The 23,772-nt window shown below is 40.9% G+C and overlaps 1 protein-coding gene across 28 annotated transcripts in view; it reads left to right on the top strand.

Moving 5' to 3' along the window:
• The window catches only part of HMCN1 (hemicentin 1), a 281,366-nt gene that overhangs the window by 198,946 nt on the left and 58,648 nt on the right, over positions 1 to 23,772 (top strand). For 27 of the 28 annotated variants that reach the window (XR_003076395.3, XR_005861916.2, XM_046944923.1 and 24 more), the window contains 13 exons: positions 1,003 to 1,178; positions 1,476 to 1,572; positions 4,633 to 4,755; positions 6,413 to 6,574; positions 7,224 to 7,505; positions 8,991 to 9,158; positions 12,049 to 12,162; positions 15,748 to 15,834; positions 16,274 to 16,465; positions 17,168 to 17,341; positions 18,471 to 18,584; positions 19,903 to 20,048; positions 21,615 to 21,765. Coding sequence is in view for 26 of the 28 variants with exons in the window: in XM_046944923.1 (XP_046800879.1) it covers positions 1,003 to 1,178; positions 1,476 to 1,572; positions 4,633 to 4,755; positions 6,413 to 6,574; positions 7,224 to 7,505; positions 8,991 to 9,158; positions 12,049 to 12,162; positions 15,748 to 15,834; positions 16,274 to 16,465; positions 17,168 to 17,341; positions 18,471 to 18,584; positions 19,903 to 20,048; positions 21,615 to 21,765 (1,986 nt within the window). In the remaining 2 variants the exon portion in view is untranslated. The remainder of the gene's footprint in view (positions 1 to 1,002; positions 1,179 to 1,475; positions 1,573 to 4,632; positions 4,756 to 6,412; positions 6,575 to 7,223; positions 7,506 to 8,990; positions 9,159 to 12,048; positions 12,163 to 15,747; positions 15,835 to 16,273; positions 16,466 to 17,167; positions 17,342 to 18,470; positions 18,585 to 19,902; positions 20,049 to 21,614; positions 21,766 to 23,772) is intronic. The other variant, XM_025153033.3, reaches the window with a different exon arrangement.

Here is a 23,772-nt window from a genome sequence, read left to right as displayed (position 1 = left end):
ATCTTTCAATATAATGTCGTCTTCTCGGTGTAATATTTCCTCAATCTGGGGAGTTCTTTTCAATGCCAGCTGTGAACACTTTCCCAATAGAAAATTGCTCACTTGCTGATTTTCAAAGTTTAGTACTCAATTGTTTCTCAATTGCTTTGTTTTTGGAAAAACAGCTAATGTTAAAAATGGGGGAAAAGTACGCGTTGATTTTTTTCTAAATACCATTCAAGAACAGCTAATGGGCTGCAATTTAAATGTGCCCAGAAGCATTTTTGTCTTCTTCATAGACAACTTCTCTTCCAAAAGCTGATTTTTCTCTCCTGCAATTTGGTAATGTGTGATAGTGAGGCTATTGCTGCAACTGTTGTACATACTTAAATAGAATGCTTAGTGCCAACAATTGCAAAAATTAGCTAGAAACACCGCAGAACGGGCAATAACGTGCTGGTAAATCACATCTTACTGATGATTAATTCATTAACCCATTCACTTGGCTGGAACTCTCTGAATTCTCATTCCGTCTTTTGTATTTGACCATTTCTGGACAAAATTCTTCTTAAAGTCAGAGTTCTTCTTAAAGCCAAGTAGACATGCTGGCGCTGTCTGGAACAGTTTATGACATTTTAGGCCAGGCTTGATTACTATCTTGTGAATCTTTACACTTGTTAACTCTTCTGTCCTTTTACCAGGAACATATATTTCTCCAATCTTTATGTAATGGTGAATTTCCCTTCTAGATGTATTTCGAGTATTTTTCTCCTAGCCCTGGTACATCTATGCAACTTCTCTGAAGCTGATCTTTTACTACTATATATCTTATGTAGAGGATATTCTGTAGATAAGAAAATTTCTGGTGTTTATTGAGATCTAAAGAAGACCTAAGTTGGATGTCAAAAAGGTAGCAACTGCCATATTATTTTTGTCAAACAAAGACTTGTTAACTCTACAGTATGTCTTACTATGGGAAGTCTGCAATACCCAAAGGCCTCTTTTTCTGATTTATTGCTGTAGTTCCACCAAACATCATGGGAGAGGAACAAAATGTCTCTGTGCTCATCAGCCAGGCAGCGGAGCTGCTCTGCCAGAGCAACGCTGTTCCCCTGCCCATGCTGATGTGGCTCAAAGATGGGCGACCCTTGCTGAATAAACCAGGTCTTAGCATCTCTGAAGATGGAAGTGTGCTGAAGGTAAGCTGGGCAGTTGGGATGCATCAGGAAGTTCCTGGGAAGTGTACCCATCAGGAGGGTGCTAGGTGTGCATTAGAACTTGAATAGCATTAGCCTTAATGGGGCAACAGGGCAGTGCATGAGGACTGAGAGACAACAGACACCTAAATATTTATTTACAGATTTTGCAAGAGTTGTACTGTTACTAATATTAGAGAGACAGGTGTAAGCATAAAAATCAAAACCTGAGCAGCTTCATCCTGTAATCTTCCTATATAACAATGTAAGAAAAAATCCAGGTTTTTGTTTTCTTCCTAGATTGAAGGAGCTCAAGTACAGGACACTGGCCGTTACACTTGCGAAGCGACAAATGTTGCTGGGAAAACTAAAAAGAACTATAATGTCAATATCTGGGGTAAGATTTGTTAAGCTTATTTCAGGAATGGGAATGGAGTTCAGAGTGAAGTTATGATGTGAGATACTGAAATCCTCATAAACTCATAAATGCTGAGGTTCAAGCAGAGTGACTTTTTCTTATTTTCTTTAGCTCAACAGTTTCAAGAAGGCGTACATATTCTCCAAATTTCTTTGATTTGGTTCTAAATTAGTACCAGATACTTTGTAGGCTTTTTTCAGGTTCGGTTTCCATGTATGATAGTAGTTCAGAGCTCTAACTAACTGGTTTTGTGTCCAGGTCCTATTTATGCACTCTAATGCCATCTAGAGTAACTTACTGGCCTTTAACTTTTATAATCCTGAAGCATGAAAATTCAGGTTAAAAAAAAAAAAAATGTTTTTCCTAGCTTTATATGCTTTACAAAGTCACCGGCACTAAATCATAGTAATAGCATTACTAAAATGTTTCTACGGTTAGATGATGAATGTGGCACACAGTGTTTCTTTGAGCCATTGATTTTTGCGTAGCTTTTCCTACCTCATTGTTTTCTCCCTATATACTAATTGAAATGCTTTGAATTCACAAAACTACGACTAGATAAAAGGGTTTGTAATGATTAAACAAAAATGTTTATTATAGAATAATGTCATTATTTATTTAAAAGAAACATTGATGTTGTTTAACTTTGGGAATGGATATTGCCATACCATGTGAGATCATGAGCTGTTCCCACGTTAAGCATACACAATTGCAGAATTGTAGGGGTTGGGAGGGACCTCTAGAAATCATTGAGTCCAACCCCTGCTCAGGCAGTTTCCCTACTGCAGGTCACACAGTTAGGCACCCAGACAGTTCTTGAATATCTCCATAGAAGGAGACTCCACACCCTCACTGGAAGGTGCTCTGTCCCGCTGACAGTGAAGCAAGTTCTTCCTTGCGTTAGTATGGAACTCCCTGCGTTCCAGTTTCTCCTCATTGTCCCTTGTTCTACTGTTGCTTTCTAGTGAAGAGTCTGCCCCCATTGACTTGACTCTCATACTTTAGATGTTTAAAAACACTGATGAGAACCCCTCTTAGACTTTTCTTCTCCAGACTGAAGAGTCCCAGATCTCTCAGCCTTTTCTCACCCAGGAGATGCACCAGATCCCTAATCATCTTTGTGGCCCTCCACTGGACTCCTAGGAGATCCCCATCTTTCTTGAACTGGGGACCCCAGAACTGAACACAGTAGTCTAAATGTGGCCTCACCAGGGCAGAGCAGACTGGGAGGATCACCTCTCTCAACCTGCTGGCCACACTTTTCTTAATGCACTGCAGGATAGCATGGGCCTACTTGGCCTCAAGGGCACACTGCTGGCTCATGACCAACCTGTTGTCCAGCAGGACACCCAGGTTCTTCTCTGCAGAGCTCCTCTCCAGCAGGTCAGCCCCCAGCCTGTACTGTACATGCTGTTATTCCTCTCTGGGTGCAGGACCCTGCACTTGCTCTTGTTGAACCTCATCAGGTTCCTTTCTGCCTAGCTCTCCAGTCTGTCCAGGTCTTGTTGAATGGCAGCATATGCATCCCTTTACCATGCATGTCATCATCATCTTTGATCTCTTCCTTCCCCAGATTTCTAGGATTTGCACTGCTGTGAAGGACCTTTTGTGCAAGAAGAATAAGGATTGTTCCTTCGTGCAGTGAGATCATTTCAGGAGGGTTTGGAGAGAAGGGATAACTATTTGCTTGTTAACAGCTTTGATGGACTAAGCTTAATAGAAAGCGGAAGTTACCTGTGAAAGTTGCCTGTGGGTAACTGTTCAGAATTATAGACTTTGTTTATACTCAGAGACTGACAGTCTTGCCTGCCATATTTTTCAGCTTTAGATCTAGGAAGTGTATCTGTCTGAGGACTGGTGAGATCCTGAGGGCTAACTGGTTCCAGAGACTAGAAGAAACAGCCTTTGTGTTAAATTTCAGTATATAAAGGGGATACTAAAGAAAGAAGGGAATAGAATCTTTAGCAGGATCTGTGGTGAAAGGACAAGGGGAAATGGTTTCAAACTAGAAGAGAGGAGATTTAGGTTTGATATAAGGGAAAAGTCTTTTTTAGTAAGGATGGTGAGGCACTGGCACAGGTTGCCCGGAGATGTGGTGGAAGCTCAGTGCCTGGAGACTTTCAAGGCCAGGCTAGACCAGGCTCTGAACACCTGATTAAGCTGTGGATGTCCCTGTTCATTGCAGGGGATTTGGACTGGATGACCTTTAAAGGTCTCTTCCAACTCTAAGGATTCTATGATTCTATGAAATGTAAGCCGTGACTCCTAAGAGAGTGGCACAAAACTTGTGACCTGAAGCAGAACAAATAAAAGATTGTAACCAGTCCAGACCAATAATGCTCTTTGCAGCCAGTCATTCTGAAACAAATACATCTGTTTGCTGCTAAACAAGTCTGAAGTGTCAGAAGGAGAAGCTGCCTGCTATCGTGTGCATTTTAAATATGCTGGACAATTTCTCACTCCATTTTCAGCCTGCATTCTCATCTGCTTTTCTTGGTCTCTTTTCAAGTATTACCTACATTATTTTCATCTAAAGAAAATCATTTCCCCATTTCAAGAGGGCAGTTATCCCTTTCCTACTGATTGATCCAAAGTTCTTTAAGACGCTGAGAATCACCTTGAAAACAGTGGTCCATTTTGTCTGCAGCTGGCTTACAGTCACAGAGCTGTTAACAAAGCTGGCACTCTGCTGTAGTGGGGCATCTGAAGGGGTGTGGTCCTTTGTGTTGTAGGTGGCAGCCAGCATGTTGCTGCAGGAGAAATATGAGGGAAAAGCTATGTCTCAATTTTAAAAGTTACTTAAAGCCAGCCAGAAATAGATCCTGTTCCTGTACTGGAGCTCAGGGGCAGGAATGATTGATGCAGTTATTCTTAAGTATATTATTCCCTGCCCAGGGTCTGGTTTGCACTGCCAGCAGGAGAAAGCAACCCTTATAATTCCTTCAGAGCATAATGGGAGAGATTTGCCTGAAGATCAGTTTGGTTATACTGTTGGCTGATACCATTTTGCTACAAATGATATTTGGCATTTCTTTTCAGTTCCACCAAGTATTTATGGTTCAGATGACACCTCTCAGCTGACAGTAATTGAAGGGAGCCTGATAAGCTTGATATGTGAGTCTACTGGCATCCCACCACCTAGTCTTACCTGGAAAAAGAGTGGTGAGTGACCATCTGCTGTCTTTTTTAATAAAGCAAATATGATAATTTTGATTTTGACCCTGTGAATATTTTAGATGGTGTGTTCTGATATTGAGTAGAAAACTACAGTGGTGGATTATGCCATTCTCTCTAATCACCTCTGCTTGGCTTAGGTGTCATTATTCCTAAAGTTGTGCAAGGGGGGTGCAGTGCAGAGATGTCTTAGCTGACTTAACACTGGGCAGTTCATACACACTGATGAGGCACTTAATCTCTCTCAGTACACTCAGGTTCTGTATAGTGCAGTGGGAAAGCATCAGGTCTTACTTAAGTATCCCAGCAGGCCTGGCTGTGCATCACGGTGCAGTATTGTGGGTTAGAGCTGAGCTTGTGTTCTGCTGTGTAACATAAACATATCTTCTAAATCTCTCTTGAAATTTGCAGCCATGGCACACTGCCAAGTGATGAAAATGCAGTTAGTGTAGTAGTTGCTTTGGGGGTTTACTGAACCTTTCTCCCATCTCATCTTAATATTTAAGAGTAGTCTGCATACCTTTTTGCTGTAGGGTTAGAACTAATCATTAACAAAGAGTTTATACAAAACAGTAGAAAAATGTAGGCATTTTTAGCACCTTCTTTTAAGCATGGACACTGTTGGAGACAGAGTAGTAGATAAAATAAGGTGTTGAATTCTTCTAGTACGGTAATTTTTTTGTTATTAATCTGCTTTACCTATCTGTCTGAAGGCATGGTTCAGTGTTGTGTGCACCCTCCTTTATTAATTACGTCTTGTAGAAAGAGCAGATTTAAATTTTTTTTCTGCAAACATTTTTCAGAGAAAATGAGAAGTATCAGTGTCTTCTATACCCTGCCTCACCCTGCCTCTTGGCAGCCTGTAAAGCACACTATCAGATTGAACAATGTACTGCAGTGCTGAAGGAGGTACACTTAAATGGTTGAAAACAAATTTGAACCTGTTTGAAAGTCTAGAATGTAGTGTAATTTTGGATGTTACTCAGGAGTCAGATTTTTCATCACCTTTGCACATTTCCATAGGGAAATAGTGGGAAATGAAAATTCAGCTTTTATGAGTAATGTACTCGTGGGAGATGTACTCTTTCTGTCACAAAAATTTCCCTGCAGTTTACAAAGATGATAATAGATGCCAAGCCTGAGTTCTTAAAGATTTAAAAGTCTGCTCAGAGAAGGTCTCATAATTTTGATGAGCTGTAACCATTCCAGTTCTGCTCAGCATTTCCTGGGTGGAAGTATCTGCACACATGACACACAGTATGCAGGTGGCCAGGTGTGCATCATGTATCCAAAGTGTGTTATATTGAATGGCCTGGCTGAGATGATCATACTCAGACAGGAAGTCTGGTCTTATTGAAAATAATGAATTTGTGGAAACGTCCAGGACATTTTGGATGTGTGTGAGCATGAAGAGAATTACTGTGTTTTAGCTAAAATTGCTCTATGTTGAGTCAGCAATTAATATGAGAAGTCCTCAGAATCTGCTTGCACAAAGCTCCTGATGTCTAGGAAAACTCTGTTGTAGCAATTCTAAAATGGAAATTGTGCAGCTCAGTGACTGTTAAATAAGCCATTGGAATTCACACCACCTGAGCAGGCTCATTGCCATTCTCTGTGTTTTTGTCTGAAAGAATATCTCTTCCAGGCTCACCACTTGTGGCCGACCAGTCAGGAAGGGTACGGATATTATCTGGAGGCAGGCAGCTGCAGATTTCAGTTGCCGAAATGTCTGATGCTGCATCTTATATTTGTATTGCTTCAAATGTAGCTGGAAGCGCAAAGAAAGAATACAGCTTGCAAGTGTACAGTAAGTTACCATGAAGTATTGTGTTCAGAATGAACATGTTATGTAAGTGTTATCTGTACAGTGAGGTTAAGCTGTAAAATGTTTAATCCAGGACGATTCCAGGGTACTCAGAGGAGATTTGTAATTGTAATTTTGTCAGTTTGGATTTACCGAGAAACTGCCTGCCACAGGTGACTACAGGATATAGCACGCTGTGAGTAGTGCAGTGTTTCCTGTCACTGAACTATATTAGTGATGACAACTAGTTGAAGTAGTTGAAATTTTCCAGTTTTACTGCTAATTTAGTATTTTGTTTAGGATTAAAGTGAGCTATTTCTAAACCTTTTGAATCCTACGTGAAAGAAAATCTTCAAAAATCTGTAGGGGTTGACAGAATTTTGAATACTCTTTACTATTTGGTTGTATTTTTAAAATTGTCTGTAAGCTACATTTTTAAAAACATTTTTTCTTTGTGTGGTGGGGAAAGGGAAGGTTGGTTGTGTTTTCTGGGCCCTGGGGAAATTGTTATGTATTTGCAGTGTTGTTAACAGAGTTGACAGCAGTGACCCACAGTAACTGTCTCAGCTAAAACAGTGATCTGGCAAGCTTGATTATTTTTCTGTTCAGAAGCAGGTGAAGGTGCTGATGTGTGTTTCTCTTCCTTTTGTAGCTCGCCCAGTGATACTGGACAGTGGTAGCTACCCATCAGAAGTAGTTGCCGCCCAGGGAAGTGAAATTTCCCTAGAATGCAAAGCTCAGGGTATTCCAGAGCCAGCAGTAACATGGATGAAGGATGGCCGTCCACTGGTCAGTGGAAGGGACGTAGCAGTACTTCATGATGGGCACTTTCTTCTACTGAGAAATATCCAGGTGTCAGACACGGGTCACTATGTCTGTGTTGCTGCCAATGTGGCAGGGCTGTATGACAGAAAATATGATTTAAATGTTCATGGTGAGTATGCAAAACGTGGGGCACGTGTAACAGAAACAAAGCAGGCCTTTAAGTTCACCTGAGGATATCCAATAAATACTTGTGTATTCAAACATGGTGACTCTATTTATTGTAAGCTTTATACATAGCACACTTCAATCTGCAGGTGTATCACAAAAATTCATATCCAATTTTGTTGTTCCTGAACATTATAAAATCTTATTTCTGTCTCTGTTAATACCAATACCAATGCATCCCCCCAGCAGCTTCATCTCCCAAGAATAGAAAATCAGGATACAGTATAGTTTTGTGTGATGTTAGGTCCAATTTTGTGATAAGGAAGTGTTCTTTCGGATTCTGTTATAGGAGGAGAAGTTAGGGTTTAACCAAGAATGCCACATTTGTGGCCCCCACCAGAGGACAGTTATGTGAGCATAGCCCATATCTCAAGTTTCTAATCATCAGATTTTCTTGTTTTGTGCTATTGGAAGGATTTAAGATGGTACCTCCAACTATAATTCATTTTGGTAATTTGACTTAATTGGATTGATTAGAAAATCATGCCCCATTAGAGCCATTCTAACTGAGAATGGCGCTTCTTTTGCATATGATTTTTAGTGCTTCATTGAACACTGAATATTTGTGTTTAGAAAGGGTAGATCCAAGAAAGAAAGAGGCATTCAGGAGTTACTGTGCGAATGAACCAGGACAGCAATTTACAGGAATTTAGCTGCAGGTTCCTCTGCAAATCCCATCGTCTCACAGAGACTTCCAGTTTTATCTGTAAAGTAATTTTATGTCTGATATCTTGCACTGAAGTGGGAAAGCTTGTACAACAATCGGGAATGGTTTGGGAGAGTATAAAACACAGTATAGGATGAAAATAAACATATGAATTTATCATTATTGAAAACAAGAGGCCAAAGTGAATTACCCAAATAATTTTGTTTTACTTTATTTGCTGTACTGTATTATCAAAGTTCTGGACAGTAAAAAGAAACTTTAGATCTTCTCAGGCTGCTTAGTCTAGATGATGTTCAATTCTTAAGCCCAGGTTTTTTTGTTTTAACGAATGATCTACGGAACTGAAATTACTTTTACTCCTAGCAGAGAAAATCTAAAAACAAATTTGAGGTAGTTATTTTAGTAGAGGAATTGTTCTTTCCATTAGCAAAATAATTCTGTCAGTCTTAACATTAGTGTTTCATTAGTGTTAACATAGTGCTTCATTCAGTACTGGAAATCGTACTTAATGTATAATGGATAGGACTACTATAAATTGTTATTTGCTAGGGATCTTAAGGCATTAAATGAAGGTAGTGATACTCATGGAATTAAATTTTATTTTTTCCACATAGTTGCACAGAAAAAAATACTCATAAGTTTAACAGTTTTGTAGCTCCTCACTTGCCAAGCTTATCTTTATTTGGTTGTCAGAATATTTTGAGAGAAAAATTAACTTTCATTTGTTTTGGAGTGTGACTTTTCTTTCCTCTTTTTCCACAGTTCCCCCAGATATTGCTGGTGACCTTCAGTTGCCTGAGAACATCAGCACTGTGGAGAAGAATCCCATCTCTCTGGTTTGTGAGGCTTCAGGAATCCCCTTGCCATCAGTAATGTGGCTCAAGAATGGATGGCCTGTCACTTCCAACACCTCAGTGCAAATCCTCTCAGGTACAGCGCATTTAAAGCTGTAGCTATTTTTTTTAATAAGGGAGTGTAGTGAAGGCCCTTCCATGGTGTGAACATTCCACACACAAGAAAGTTTGACTTAGTAATCCAAATTGGTTGCAGCACCTGGTAAATAGCTAAAGTACACTAGGAAAGATGTTACCAAATCTTACACAAGTGAGCTGAAAATGTGGTAACTGGTCTGCATCGTGGAATTAAGCCATATTTCTGGCTGTTACTGTATGTCAGTCCAGTGTGTATTTCCAGAAATGTGTCAGATAACGACATCTTGCGGAGAAACTTAGCATTCGCAGTGGGGAAAACAGATATGATTCATAGGGATCTAGTTTTTTAAGCCAGCTTCACCTACAAAGAACTAGTACCGATGCCTTTTATGACAAGTAGCAGTTGGCAAGAAGTATCTGAAACAGGAAGGCCTTTGTACCTGTTCCTGTAAACCATCATTTTTGGCAGAACTGTAGGGAAGTAAGAGTACTGGACTGGCAGCTGCAGTTTTGTTAGAGCTTTATGTTTACAGTAGGAAATGGAGTTAGCAGTACGTGAGATTACAAATGGAAGATGTGTACCAAGCAAGCAATAAATTTTACATTAACATTTTGTGTCCTGGGCTCAGCTTTATGGACTGTATAGAAGTAATTAAGTATTTGTGTACAACTGAGATGTATGGACAACAACTGGAATGATTCTTTGGTTTTGGATGTGCCACTCACAGCTAGAAATCGCTGTTTCTAATACTCCACTGTAGCTACCAAACCATCCTATAGCATGAGCATGAGAAAACTATCAGAGAGGTAAAGAAAGTAAAAGGTACGTACAAGCTCAACTAAGACTGAATTTAAAGCTGGAATTTGTCAGCATTTTTTTCCATCACTGTAGCTTTTGACATTGCAGGTAGTCCCATTTTCTGCTTTTTTAATTCTAACACATGGAGAAAGGGGTGGGTGATAATTGTGCTGTACAGACCTGGCCATTTGAGTTGGTATTCATTCCTTTTGGCACACAGTTGCCATCAACAAAAATAATGTCTTCTGGACTTGAGTGTCCCTATTCTGCCTGTTGTTTTCTACGCCCCCACTAGTATCACCACCCAGACTTCAGAGTCAGGACGAATGAGATAAAAAAAATGTTATCGTCTCTGAATGTTAGCTGTAGTGTGAAACTGACCAGAACTTGGTGCTTTGTTTTCCAGCAAACTTTGTGCTTTTGTATAATTCTTCAGAAAACTACATCTTGTGGTAGTGAGCTGGGACCAACATGGCATTTGAGACTGTGTTTGTGTTTGTACAGTGGTAAAAAAAAAAAAAAACACAAAAAAAACCTCTTCGACTAATGCTGAGAGGTAAAATACTCTGGCAAAGTAAGATTTCAGTTCTGTTGATTGAAAAAATACATGGCATTGTAGATGATTTGAATGTGTGGACACACTGCTGTCAACTGTTAGTCTGTTAATTGAGATACTATGCAGGTGTTTGCTTTTGAAGATGCTTCATGTAGTTCCTTTAGGAAAAAAAAAGAAAAAGTTTAACTATGCCACCACATCTGCAATTCTTGCAGAGGTAGCTTTAGGAAGGAGAGACACTTTTATTAAATTGTAGTCAAATGTGGAGAATCGTATCCTGCCTCAGCACTGGAGCTCTGCGTGTGCAAGTGTCTGAAAAAGCAGACAGGTATCTTCTTTGTGTTGCATCTTACGTGGCTTTGTTTAGGGTGTGCATGGGAAAAGGGATCAGTGTGAAATAAGAGTGCAAGAGAAATCCTTCCTCAGTTGCACAATACTCCCTCCAGCAAGTGTGATTTCTTGAGTGGACACACATCCACCAACCAGGTTAAGCAGTTTCTTCCTTCAAAGCACAAGGTCAGGAATGTAAATTTCTGGAATACATCCTGACTATGAGATCCTGTAGACGTCTGCAGACAGGAGCTGCACAGTTCAGATGTGATGTCCTGTGTGGTAATGATTGCTGATTTGAGAGCAGTTGATGAGAGACTGGAAAAGGCTGAAGGTTGGCCACTACATTTGTTTTTACACTTAAATGCTCGTTGATGCTTGTTTTGCTGTTCCTCTGCCAAAAAAAGAAGCAAAGAGAAGTTACTCTTCTAGGTCAATGTTCTTGGTCCTCTGATCAAACATACTTAAAAATTATATGTATGTGTTTATAAAATAGCTTTATTTTTGTGTGTACCCTCTCTCTGCTTAATTATTTTTCCTCTGTAGTCACCTGGATTCTCGGTACAGTAAAATACGTAAGTGAAAGTCCTGCTTTCGACAGTGGATTTTGTGACAGTTTTCTGTACAGAAGTATGAGCACAAATCCTCCATTCTGCAAACACAGTCTGCCTGCTGTATCCAAAGATTATGCACGAATCTGAAGAGTTTAATGCACACCCCTGACATATTTATGTGCAGTCTGAGGGACCTGTCTATAGCAGGTTGGATTTTCTCTGCATGATCTCTGTAAATGTGTCTCAGAGTTTTCAGTGATACCAAGTTGGTCTGTTGACTTCCTGCATAAATTCTTGACAGACGTCTGAATGCATCAAAGTTCACTTGAACATTAAAAAAAAGGAAAAAAAAGAAGGGATATATCAAAGTAATTTGGAAGTTACTGAATAGAAAAAATAGTGTTATGAATGTTGAATGCAAATCTACAAATACTGAGGATTGAAGCAGATACACAGAAATGAAAGGAGCAGGAGGAAGGTCAGTCAGTTTCTCTTACTGTTTGTTCAACAAAACTAAGCACATTAAAAAAGAGGAGAATACGCTTGTACGTTTTACCAAAACATAAAAATTGGAAGTAGCGTAGACAGCTGGGGAATGTATTGGGTAGTGCATTGCAGGGCTTTAATAATTGTGTATTTTTGGCTTCAGGGGGTAGAACGCTTCGTTTGACACATACGACTGTATCAGATGAAGGGCACTATACATGTGTGGTGACCAACGCTGCAGGAGAAGCGAGGAAGGATTTTTATCTTTCTGTTCTAGGTAAGAACGTGATAGTTTTGCTACAGAAGAAGAAGAAGTAGTAAGAAAATGTCCTGTATACTTTGCTAGTGTTTTAAAAAATTGTATGCCAAAGCATATACCGCTAGGGGGAAAAAAGTGCATCTAATAATGTGATCCGAATATGAGGTTATAAAGTTAAGTTGTTTCTATGCCTGGATTTGCTATATATTTAAAAATTTTAAGTTGTTCTTAAAATTTAGACATAATTAAGAATGACTGGAAGCTATGTATGTTTTGGTGGTTTGTTGCTTCTTTTCTGACAAGGTGCTATGTCACTGTACCTCTGGCTTCAGTTAGGTTGCTATTTCAGTCTGATCAAAGTCTGGGGGATAATGGCAGCCAGACTCCCACCTTCTCTTCAGGTTCTTGTTGCTCGTAGTTTCACTATCCCTTGGATGGAATAAACAAAGTGAATTGCACTATAGGAAAAGTGAGTTTTCTGTTTTTCTTCCTGGTCAGATTTGTTCTCAGCCAGGTCAGTTCCCTGCTGGTTCACCACTCTACTGAAAGGAAGATGACACGAATCATAGAATCACAGAATGGCTTGGGTTGGAAGGGACCCCAAAGATCATGAATCTCCAACCCCCCTGCCACAGGCAGGGCCACCAACCTCCATATCTGGTACTAGATCAGGCTGCCCAGGACCCCATCCAACCTGGTCTTGAACACCTCCAGAGGTGGGGTGTCCACAGCCTCTCTGGGCAGCCTGTTCCAGCACCTCACCACTCTCTCTATAAAGAATTTCCACATGACATCCAACCTAAACCTTAAGCTGGTTTAAAGTCAAAAGAAAGCTACAGCCCATGATAGCCACATTAAACTAAATCTGTGAATTTCTTGTACCTCATGCTTAAAAGCAGAAGGGTGCAACCACATGTTATAATATGCACGAATTAAGACCAGCACTATTACACAGCACTGAATATAAAGAGTACAGCTGAGTTGTGTGATGGCAGTAATCTGTTGCAACAGAGATGTGAAGGAAAATCCAGGACCTGCAGGGAAATTGAATGCTGGATCTGGAATCTTGGAAAACAGATTTCTGATTGGTATTGTAAAGCACGTAAGATAAGTATAGTAGGTGATCCTAGCCCGTTGTGGAAGCTCAGTAGGCATTTTAGATGGCTGTTCAGAACCTCTAATGTCTAATTGCGTCACATTACTTACTTTTTAATTTTTCCCCCAGAAAAGCTCTCTTTGGTTTAGTAGCTATTTATTATTTCTATCAACAATTACCAGGACTGATAGAAAGTGTCTTGTGGCATTATTGTATATAATTTGCCTGAAGTTTTTTCTCCAAGGTGCTGAGTGTTACTAGTTTCTCTTGCCTTCTGTATATGATAATTTACATTCATGTCAGTTGATGTTTATTGCATGAGCTCATGGAAATGTAAGTCTGGTAGCATGGAAGAGATGGGTAAGCACTGAAAAGCATTCATTGTTGAACTGTTTTCTTTGGAGTGTTTTAGTAGCAGGGTGTTCATGAAGGTTCTGGGAATTTCTCTTGCATGAATTTTGTATAGGCTTTGTTTGCCTTGAAGAAAAATGCTCTGTGAAGGTGATTTCAAGTGGGCTAAGTGAAAAATTCCACTGTTCAATCTCCTCTTCCCTCCCCTCCCTCTCTCCCCCCCAAATTTGTCTTTCTAGAGGAAAGTTACAGGAATGTGGCCTGATGGCAACACAAAATATTCACCAGCTCCCTGTAAATAAGAGCCATACAGAGATGTCCCAGTGTTGTCTGAATTAGGGTAGGAAGTGCAACAGACCAGACAGTTTTCAGGCAAGGTTGGTGTAATTAGCCTCATACTTCTATATTTGCAGAACATTTGCTGTGACCTTGTCTGAATCTGAAATTAATATGCTGTCAACCTCCTGTATTATTGTGGGGCCAAAGTGATGAATTGCTCTGTTTATTTATGAATAATAACTTATCGCCAGACTTATATCCTGACCTTTATGATTTTAGATTATATTTTTCTCCCATCTAATTCCTCCACCCATTGGTGTATCTTTGTCTTGTTGTGTTTGAGCATTAGAATACTTATCCAAGTCTGCATTGCATTGTTTATACAGTCACAGCAGGGAATTTGGTCAGAACTGCATCACGAGTTGATAAGAGTGCCACTACTGGCCACATCTTCCTGCATGCAGTGTTCTGCTACTGCTACTCTCACCAAGTGTCCTCTTCAGAAACCAACTTCTAGCCAGGAAGATTTGATGTATCATATTGTTTTTCACTGCTGGGAATGAATTTGCATATTATAGTGATTCTTATTTATCAAAACCTTTACTTCCAGGTTACTGGTAGGTCACGATGCATTGAATGCATTTTACTTCCTTTCTTAATAGGCCTTCTATCTAGGCTAAAAGTTTGCACTTTTTAGGATTATTTAGGAGTACTGTCTGTCTGTGTAGTCCAGCAGTTTTGTTAAAAAGCTTTCCAAAATCTCTTGGAGATTGCGTTGCTTTCTTAGAATTACAGGTCTCCTTTTCATTGCATAGCACTTCATCTCCACTTCATTTATGGTGCCATCCTACTTGTCTTGAATCTACAAATGCCTCTACTTTGAAAGAAATAGTTGATCTGAAGGTGTGTAGGTCTGAGAGACTCCTTGCCAGCACACTGATAGAATGACGCGCTCATCCAGTAACACGTTAGTCCACGTAGTCCTAGTGACCAGGATTCTTTGGAAGCATGTCACCAAGTGGTCAGTCATACAGTAAGAGTTTTCTTTTACACAGCTGTTTAGCATGTGGGTAGGTATTTTTATTATATGGTTTTATCTTTTATTTTCTCAGAGAAGCATGATTTAAACTGCAGCAAGATGCCTTTAGAACCATGTAATGTGTTCAGCTGACTGTGTGGCAGCTGTATTTGAATCAAACATATTTATGCCTTTATTCGTCCACTTGTTGTTAATCTGATGTATTGTTTTGAGCATGCTGGCAAGTAAAAAAACATGTGATGTGTGAGCAGACAAGCTTTTTCTGTCCAATTCTTTTTTTAATCAATTATTTCCCTAGAGTTCTAGATGAATGCTTTCAATTAATATTGAGAAACAAACAATTCTTAAACTTAAGCACATTGTTTTGCGCAAATGAATCACTTGCTGCTTAATGTGAGAAAAGGAATTTGCTTGCAAACGTATAAAACCATCTGGTGCATAAAATCAAACCTAGCCTCACTTGCAGTACAAATATTCATCACCACTGCCCTGCTGACTGTACTCAGAAATACAGGAATACACCTCAGCACCCTGAATCTCTCTCTAGCTCTCAAGACAGGAGGCGGTGAGGTGAGTCCATTCAGGATCTGTGGTCCTCTCTTGTCCTCTTAATGGGCCATTATGTTCAGGAGTGCAGAACAGAGGTATAGCTGTTGTCCTATCAGGCCAACTCTACACTGTCTCACATCTGGACTTGCTTCTGGTAGATCTGAGCCATTTGTTGATTTGTGTCCTTAGGAAAAGTATACCCTGACACATAGAGCATGAATAAACCTTTGCTGTGTTTACATTGTTTGTAAATAATACTTGCTGGTGTTGTTTCCTTATCTGATTCCAGTGCCTCCAGGGATTGTGGATGAAAATAAGCAGGAAGATATGAAAGTGAAAGAGAAGAATAGTGTTACCTTAACATGTGAAGTAATAGGTAAAATTATACTTACATTTATACTTACTGATAGGTAAAATATTACTTTTACTCATCCCATGGTCTCAGTTTTCACTGGTTCTGACCAGGGTGTTTTGAGTACAATTTTCACTTGAGTGGAATTTCTAAACTTCAGGTTCAGCCTTCCTATGTGTGTGTCAGGAGTAGACACATCTTGTTGTGAAGGTTGCATTAAATGAAAACAAGAGATGATGTGCATTTCTTCTCTAAAGCCCTGTAGAATTTAAGAGGAGGTATATATTACTTCAGGAGGTTCAAGAGCTATAGAATATGTATTCCAAAACATCTCTCTAAAGAATATATTTTAAAAGCACATTCAAAACTGTATTTTTCTGATATTCATAAACCTTGGAATATCCTTGAAGCTATGCAGCATCTAATATTTGCAATTTTTTTCTTTTTTTTTTACTCCATTAAGGGAATCCTGTACCACAGATCACCTGGATAAAGGATGGGCAGCCTCTAATGGAGGACAAAGATCACAGGTTTCTGTCTAGTGGACGTTTCCTGCAAATCACCAATGCTCAAGTGTCAGACACGGGGAGATACACATGTGTTGCATCCAATACAGCTGGAGATAAAAGCAAAAGTTACTTTCTTAATGTACTTGGTAAGACAGCTAGACTGGCTCTTGCAGAAAAAATATTAATTTCAGAAAAAAATAATCACCTTCGGATTGTTTAATCTTTTAATTAAAGTAGTTGTCTGACTGATTAAGGTTTAATGGCTGAGTAAGTAATAAATAACCATAGGTCAATATAAACAGCAGTTCTATTTTTTAACCGAACATGCAGAGCTGTAACAGGACGCAATTTGTACGGAGTGAGCAGGACTGTCCATGGGCTTCCTGTGTTTCAAGGAAGGAGTATATGAAGAGTACTTTTCAGTTGTCTTTTTGTAAAAACTGCAACCATCTGCAGTTTGCTTTCTTTCATGACGGTTATTGCATAACCACATGCAAACAATAGCAACTTCGTTTTTCTCATCCTCATTTCCTGAGCACATACCTACCAGTTCTGCTGCTCAGAGGATCATCAGGAAGTGACTGCCAGCTGCTGTGCAAGAAGTGGCTGGCTTCCTGGTGACTTGTGTTTGACAAGAGCTAGGGCTGCATAGATTCCACTGACATGGGCTGACCATTGACTTAAGGACAAAACATGAAACCAGATTAATGTTGTCTGGTCCTTGGTCTCACTGCACCTGCTAGGAATGCCTTCCAGCTACCTGAGGCAGAAGCCAGATCTCTAGACTGAACGGAAAAATGGCTTTTCAGAGGGACCCTTCCTCTGGCTAATGATTTTGTTGTTCCTAGTGTCTCCAACCATTGTGGGTGCAGATAGCCATGGAAGTGCAGAAGAGGTCACTGTTATCCTCAACAGCCCAACATCTCTTGTTTGTGAGGCTTATTCGTATCCTCCAGCTACAATAACCTGGCTGAAAGATGGTAGTCTTTTAGAATCAAACAGAAATATCCACATTTTACCAGGTAATTTTTGTTTGTTCTTGTTGATAAATAACATAATTCTATTGTTTACTGACTGTCACATAACTTTTTTGATAAATCAAAGGATGCATTTCTATGAAGTGCAATGTCTGTACTGTTTTTACACTTCCAATCCCATTCTTTAAGTGCTTCACAATTAACTGACTCATATTTTATTTGTATTCAGGTATTCATCCTGTTGTTATGTAGAGGTAAATGATGGCAAACAAGTTAATTGCAGTTACTAATGAATGTAAATAACTTAAAATTAAGTGTGGAAATAAACTAGATGGAGTGAAAGGAAAACAACAAAGCTAGTGAAAAAGAATGAAGTGACATTTTTTTCCATGTAGGTAGTAGTTTGCCATTTCTAATTTGTGGAGTAATTGTTACCTCTTGCACTTAGGATGTGGAGCAAAGGAAAAATCTTGACTTGAAATATGGAAGTAATGTAGATGAACAAGTATTTTAGCATTATTAACTGCAGCCATTTGGGGAGGAGTGGTGTTGGTATTGATAGTGAGGAATGAGGCGGCAATTACTAGGGTTGCAGTCTGAAAAGAGCTGCAGCCAAATTAAATAGTGAGTCATCGCTGAGAATTCAGGCAATCTAAATCACAAATAAACAAATCCTATGGAAAGGCAGATGATGGATGTCAGTGATGTAGAGGTCACCTGAAGTCTTAAATCTGACTGATCATTTTAACACTGTCACATTGTGGCTGTTGCTTTTATCTGTTCTCTAGAGGAAATTATGAATCTCTGTTGTATGAAATGCTACACTGAAACAGAAATGCAGTTCAGAGACACTTTCTGTTGAACAGTCTGCACTTGTTTTGTCTCAGTGCTAATGCCAGCTTTCCTTTTCCTGTGAATGAAGTGCAGAATCAATCCTAAGTCACTCCTTTCTGTCTAAATATCTTCAAGAAGTTTTTTTTTGGAAAAACTGATATTAACAAGTTTTCCAAAAGCCCATATGCAACAGGAGTTGTGATTCAAAGCTCTCCTGGAGATTATGCACTCATAATTTATTGCAGAGCAGAATGGAGACCAAAGGATTGGAAATATGCTGCAAAACCAGGCCAGCAGGAATGTAACTTTGATGCTATTAAGGAGTGATCTTTTTTGGCAGGTGGTCGAATCCTGCAGATTCTAAGTGCTCAGAAGCACAGCGCTGCGAGATATACCTGCATAGCCACAAATGAGGCTGGAGAAACTATGAAACACTATGAAGTGCAAGTCTACAGTAAGGAAATGCTTCCAATGTTAATTGCTTTTTGCATTCTTTTCACTGTGTTACCTGTCCTGGTGTACAAAAGAATTTCTCTTAGTTATTTTAGCAAGCAACTGCATTTGTTTCTGACATTGCTTTAGGACAGGCACTGTAAAATGCAGCTGTTGTATCCTTTAGAAGTACTGTTCTTGGGCCAAAAATCTGTGCAACATCCAGGGAAAAATGTTTAAGAAACAATGCACTTCAGTTTCTTTTGAGATGTTTTTTGTTATGATTATGGTTATGGTTAATCAGACAAATGCAGCACAATAGGAGGTGTGAGCAGAGAATCTGAATGCTGAAACTGTTTTAGAAAAACAGATGGGGAGGGGACCCCTAAATTCTAATAGAAAACGTCCTTGAGTAAAGTAAAGCAGGAGATTTTAGTATATGCATAAAAGCTCTCCCATTCAAGCCTTCCTGACAGCACTTTGTAATCTGGGCATCTGTGCTTAATACTATGTTTTAATGCTCAAGGTTCTCATTATAGGTTCAGTCAAGCATGGCTTCTCATCTCTCTCTCTTTGAATTTGCTAACTCTTGAATTGGAGTTTGATTTGCACCCTTACAGTAACTGTACTGTTATTTTAATTACACGAAGTTCTTAATAAGCCCCCCCTGGACTTGGAATAATGAGAAGAGAGTTCATAATTGAAAACTGACAATATAGCAACCTAACGTCCCCACCCAGCCCCCTGCCAATGCCATTCCAACTGTAAGTTATTACAATACTGTCAGCATTAGGGAGAATTTAAAACTTCCCAATGAAAAAAAAATGGAAAATGCTTTGAAAGCATTTATAGCAATTTAAAAGATATTTTGAGACCAGGATATAGGGTTGGTTAAGAATTTTGAAATGCTCTGTGTTCATTCTGATTCAGAAAGAAACAACATTTTGCAACATTGAGGTTTCAGTGGAATGGAAATGTTGAGTTTTAACCACCTACTCTGAGTGTGGACTTTAGTTCAAACATATGTTTCTGAAAATATTAGTTTCCATTAAAGTGCTTTATAATGCCTGCAGTGCACTGAGCTGTGTAGAACTCAAGCCAAACTCAAGTGTAACAAAGCACTGTGGCTAGGTAAGGCTCCGATAACTTTCCATGTTGAAAAATGTTGAATGTGGCTGAACTGCCTTTGCTCAGCTGTGGGGAAGAGGCAGATTACAAGGGGAATGCACTTGCTTTCCTCAAGTTATTGTCTGGCTTTTCCCTTTGTCCAGTTAATTTTGAAGTGCTGCGTAAGGCAATCCCTCAAGAAGGTCTCTCTCCCTCCCCCTGTTTCTGTGCAGTTCCACCCACTATTAACAGAGGGGATGTCCCAGGGATGGATCTCTCCCCTAAGGAGATGAAGATCAAAATCAACCACAGCCTTACGCTGGAGTGTGAAGCACATGCCGTTCCTGCTGCTGCCATCAGCTGGTACAAGGATGGACAGGCCAGTCACAACCTTATTTCCTTCCAGTGGGTGGCTTTCCTGCAGAAAAAGCTGCAGTTTTCTTATCACTGTTAGTGAACATTTAAAATAAGACTCACCTTCACTGCTGAAGTTATCAGGAATTCATCTCCTCTCTGCTCTTGCTGGTGGAATCACACCTCACATCTTGTTTGCTGTTGGCCAGATCTCTGCAAATGGTCACTTGTGTTTTGGGGTGCTTGATAGTGCAATGGAAACAGCAGAGCTGGTGTTCCTTGGGCCTGCTGTGGCCTGTGTATTGAGGAGGGAGCACCCTGCCTGAAAGCAGCACCCCGTGGCATTTCCACTTGCAGCTTTGCTCTTGCTTGGGTTTCCCAAGGCCTTGTTGCAGAGTTGCCCTGCATTTGGTTCCTTGTAGTGCTGCCCTTGCACAAGTTGGAGACAGCTTCCCACTGGGTGCTGTCAGGGCTCCTTAAGCTCCTGCCACACACAGCCTTCTCAGCAGCCTCATCCCGGACAGTGAGCAATTTTAGGATGTGATATAATTGGCTGTAATTAACAAAAACAGCGCCACTCTTCTGTCAGGAAGGAGAACACAGCAGCTCTTCCTTGGCTTTTGGCAGGCCCTTGTGTGGCAGAAAGCTGCAGCTCTGCAGCAGAAACAGCTCTCTCTGAATTTATTGAGTGTGCCTGGTGTCACAGGAGAGGTTGCATGTGCACTCTGCCTAGTCTGAGCATCTGCTGGAATTCTCGGCCCTCCTGGGTGTGCTATTTCTGTTGCCAATGAGAACTGAACAGGCCTCGAAAAGGACAGAGGCCATAAGCAGCTTGCTGCTGTCACCAAAGCAGTGGATCCTCCAGCAGCTTTTTCCTAGGGCTACCCTGGGAAAGGGCTTTCATTCACATCCATGGACTGAATTGTCCTTGGCAGGCAATGTATTGTGAGCTGACTCCCTAGCACATTCCATTTTCATTACCGAGAGATACAGGTTATGTTGCTGCTATCCCTGCTGTCATGTGAGATGGAACTTGTAGGGACAGGACACTAACCCTGTGCATATCCTTACACTGCTGCAGCATGAGTTTTATGTTCATGCCATGCCCTTACTAGGCAGCACATCACATGATTGTAGGACAAGCTAGGTCAGACTGTAAAGCTTACAATAACCTGTTTTCTATCATTGTGTAAGAGGGACAGATGAGAGAATAGCTGGGCTTGCTGCTGTAGGCAGAGGAAAGCATTTCTTCCACTGCACTACCTGTGGCTAAGGATGCCATCCCAAGAACAACATCTGGCTTGGGACTGTGCCCTAAGTGATGTCCTAAGCAGCTGCTTCCTTTGCACTTATTGAAAGTGGGCCTTGCTGGCAGCATTAACAGGAATTGAAAGATATTCTGATGTTGGTGTTGTCAAAGCAGAGGGAATAACAAAAATAATGTTCTTATTGCCAGTATACTGCCTTAAGAAGGATTTTGAAACAATCTGAATTTGACCAGGAGAGGTAATGTCATACTACTTCGGCAAAGATGACTACTTCTAATTTATGATTTGCATGTTAATAATTTATGTGTAAAATTACATTACAGCCTCTTAAACCAGATGATCGTGTCATTATCCAAGCCAGTGGCCATACTCTGCAGATTACAGAGGCTCAAGTTTCAGATACCGGACGTTACACTTGCCTGGCATCCAATATTGCTGGAGAGGATGAAGTGGAATTTGATATAAATATACAAGGTAAACAGAGTTTAGCTAATAAAATGCCTTTTTTTTTTTTTTTTTTTTTTGTAGTCTGAGACTATTTTTTTAAATGTTCTAGGATGTTGAAATTATTTATAATTTTGTGTTCTTTAGACCTTCCTGGTCTAATTCAATCCTTGCGTTCTGTGTGATTTTTGTTACACATATCTTTTGTTCAGCCTTAAGAAATGTGAGATTTGATTCTTTCAGAAGTTGTTACAACATATACAGTTCTTCTGAAGTTTGTGGAATGACATCATAACTGATCTTCCTCTCAATTACATAAAAAAGACTAGCTTACAATAAGATGTTATATTTTATTGCCTGTATTGAGTACTTACAGGCCCAAGACATAAGCATACTGTGTACTTACACAGCATGTAAGTACTAGCGTGTACACACTTAGGCAGCATGTAAGTACAAGAATCATAGAATCATAGAATCACTAAGGTTGGAAAAGACCCACAGGATCATCCAGTCCAACCATTCGCCCATCACCAATGGTTCCCGCTAAACCATGTCCCTCAGCACAACATCCAAGCGCTCTTTGAACACCACCAGGGTCAGTGACTCCACCACCTCTCTGGGCAGCCCATTCCAGTACATCACCACCCTTTCAGAGAAGTAGTATTTCCTAACGTCCAGCCTGAATCTTCCCTGACGCAGCTTAAAGCCATTCCCTCTAGTCCTATCACTAGTCACCCGAGAGAAGAGGCTGACCCCCAGCTCACTACAACCTCCCTTCAGGTAGTTATAGAGAGCAATACGGTCTCCCCTGAGCCTCCTCTTCTCTAGACTGAACAACCCCAGCTCCTTCAGCCGATCCTCATAAGGCCTGTGCTCCAGACCCCTCACCAGCTTTGTTGCCCTCCTCTGGACACGCTCCAGGGCCTCGATGTCTTTCTTACAGGGAGGGGCCCAAAACTGTACACAGTACTTGAGGTGCGGCCTCACTAGTGCGGAGTAGAGGGGGACAATTACTTCCCTCTTCCTGCTGGCCACACTATTTCTGATACAAGCCAGGATGCCATTGACCTTCTTGGCCACCTGGGCACACTGCTGGCTCATGTTCAGTCTAGCGTCAATCAACAACCCCAGGTCCATTTCCTCTACGCAGTCTTCCAGCCACTCTGCCCCAAGCCTGTAGCGTTTCCTGGGGTTATTGTGGCCAAAGTGCAGGATCCGGCATTTGGTCTTGTTGAATCCCATCCCATGGGCTTCAGCCCAGCTATCCAACCTATCCAGATCCCTCTGTAGGGCCTCGCTACCCTCAGGCAGATAAGCACGTCCAGCCAGCTTGGTGTCACCTGCAAACTTACTGAGGGTGCACTCAATACCCTCATCCAGGTCATCAATAAAGATATTAAAGAGGACAGGCCCCAGCACCGATCCCTGGGGAACACCACTCATGACCGGTCAGCAGCTGGATTGAACTCCATTCACCACCACTCTCTGGGCCCGGCCCTCCAGCCAGTTCCTTACCCAGCCAAGAATGTATCTGTCCAAGCCACGATCTGCCAGCTTCTGCAGGAGAATACTGTGGGGGACAGTGTCAAAGGCTTTGCTGAAGTCTAGGTAGACTACATCAGCAGCCTTTCCCTCATCCACCAGACGGGTCACTGGATCATAGAAGGAGATCAGGTTGGTCGCCTTCCTGAACCCTTCGTGAACCCATGCTGGCTAGGCCTGATCCCCCGGTTGTCCCGCACATGCCGCGTGATCTCCCTCAAGACAATCTGCTCCATAATCTTCCCTGGCACTGAGGTCAGACTAACAGGTGTGTAGTTCCCCGGATCCTCCCTGCAGCCCTTCTTGTAGATGAGAGTCACACTGGCAAGCCTCCAGTCTTTTGGGACCTCAGCCGTCAACAGGGAGCGCTGATAGATGATGGAAAGCAGCTCAGCTATCACCTCCGCCAGTTCCCTCAGCACTCTCGGGTGAATCTCATCTGGTCCCATGGACTTGAGGCAGTCCAGTTGTAGTAGCAGGTCTCTGACTGTTTTC

The sequence above is a fragment of the Gallus gallus genome, chromosome 8, assembly GCF_016699485.2.
Source record: "Gallus gallus isolate bGalGal1 chromosome 8, bGalGal1.mat.broiler.GRCg7b, whole genome shotgun sequence".
Lineage (NCBI taxonomy): Eukaryota > Metazoa > Chordata > Aves > Galliformes > Phasianidae > Gallus > Gallus gallus.
This window is presented reverse-complemented; position numbering and strand designations above follow the sequence as displayed.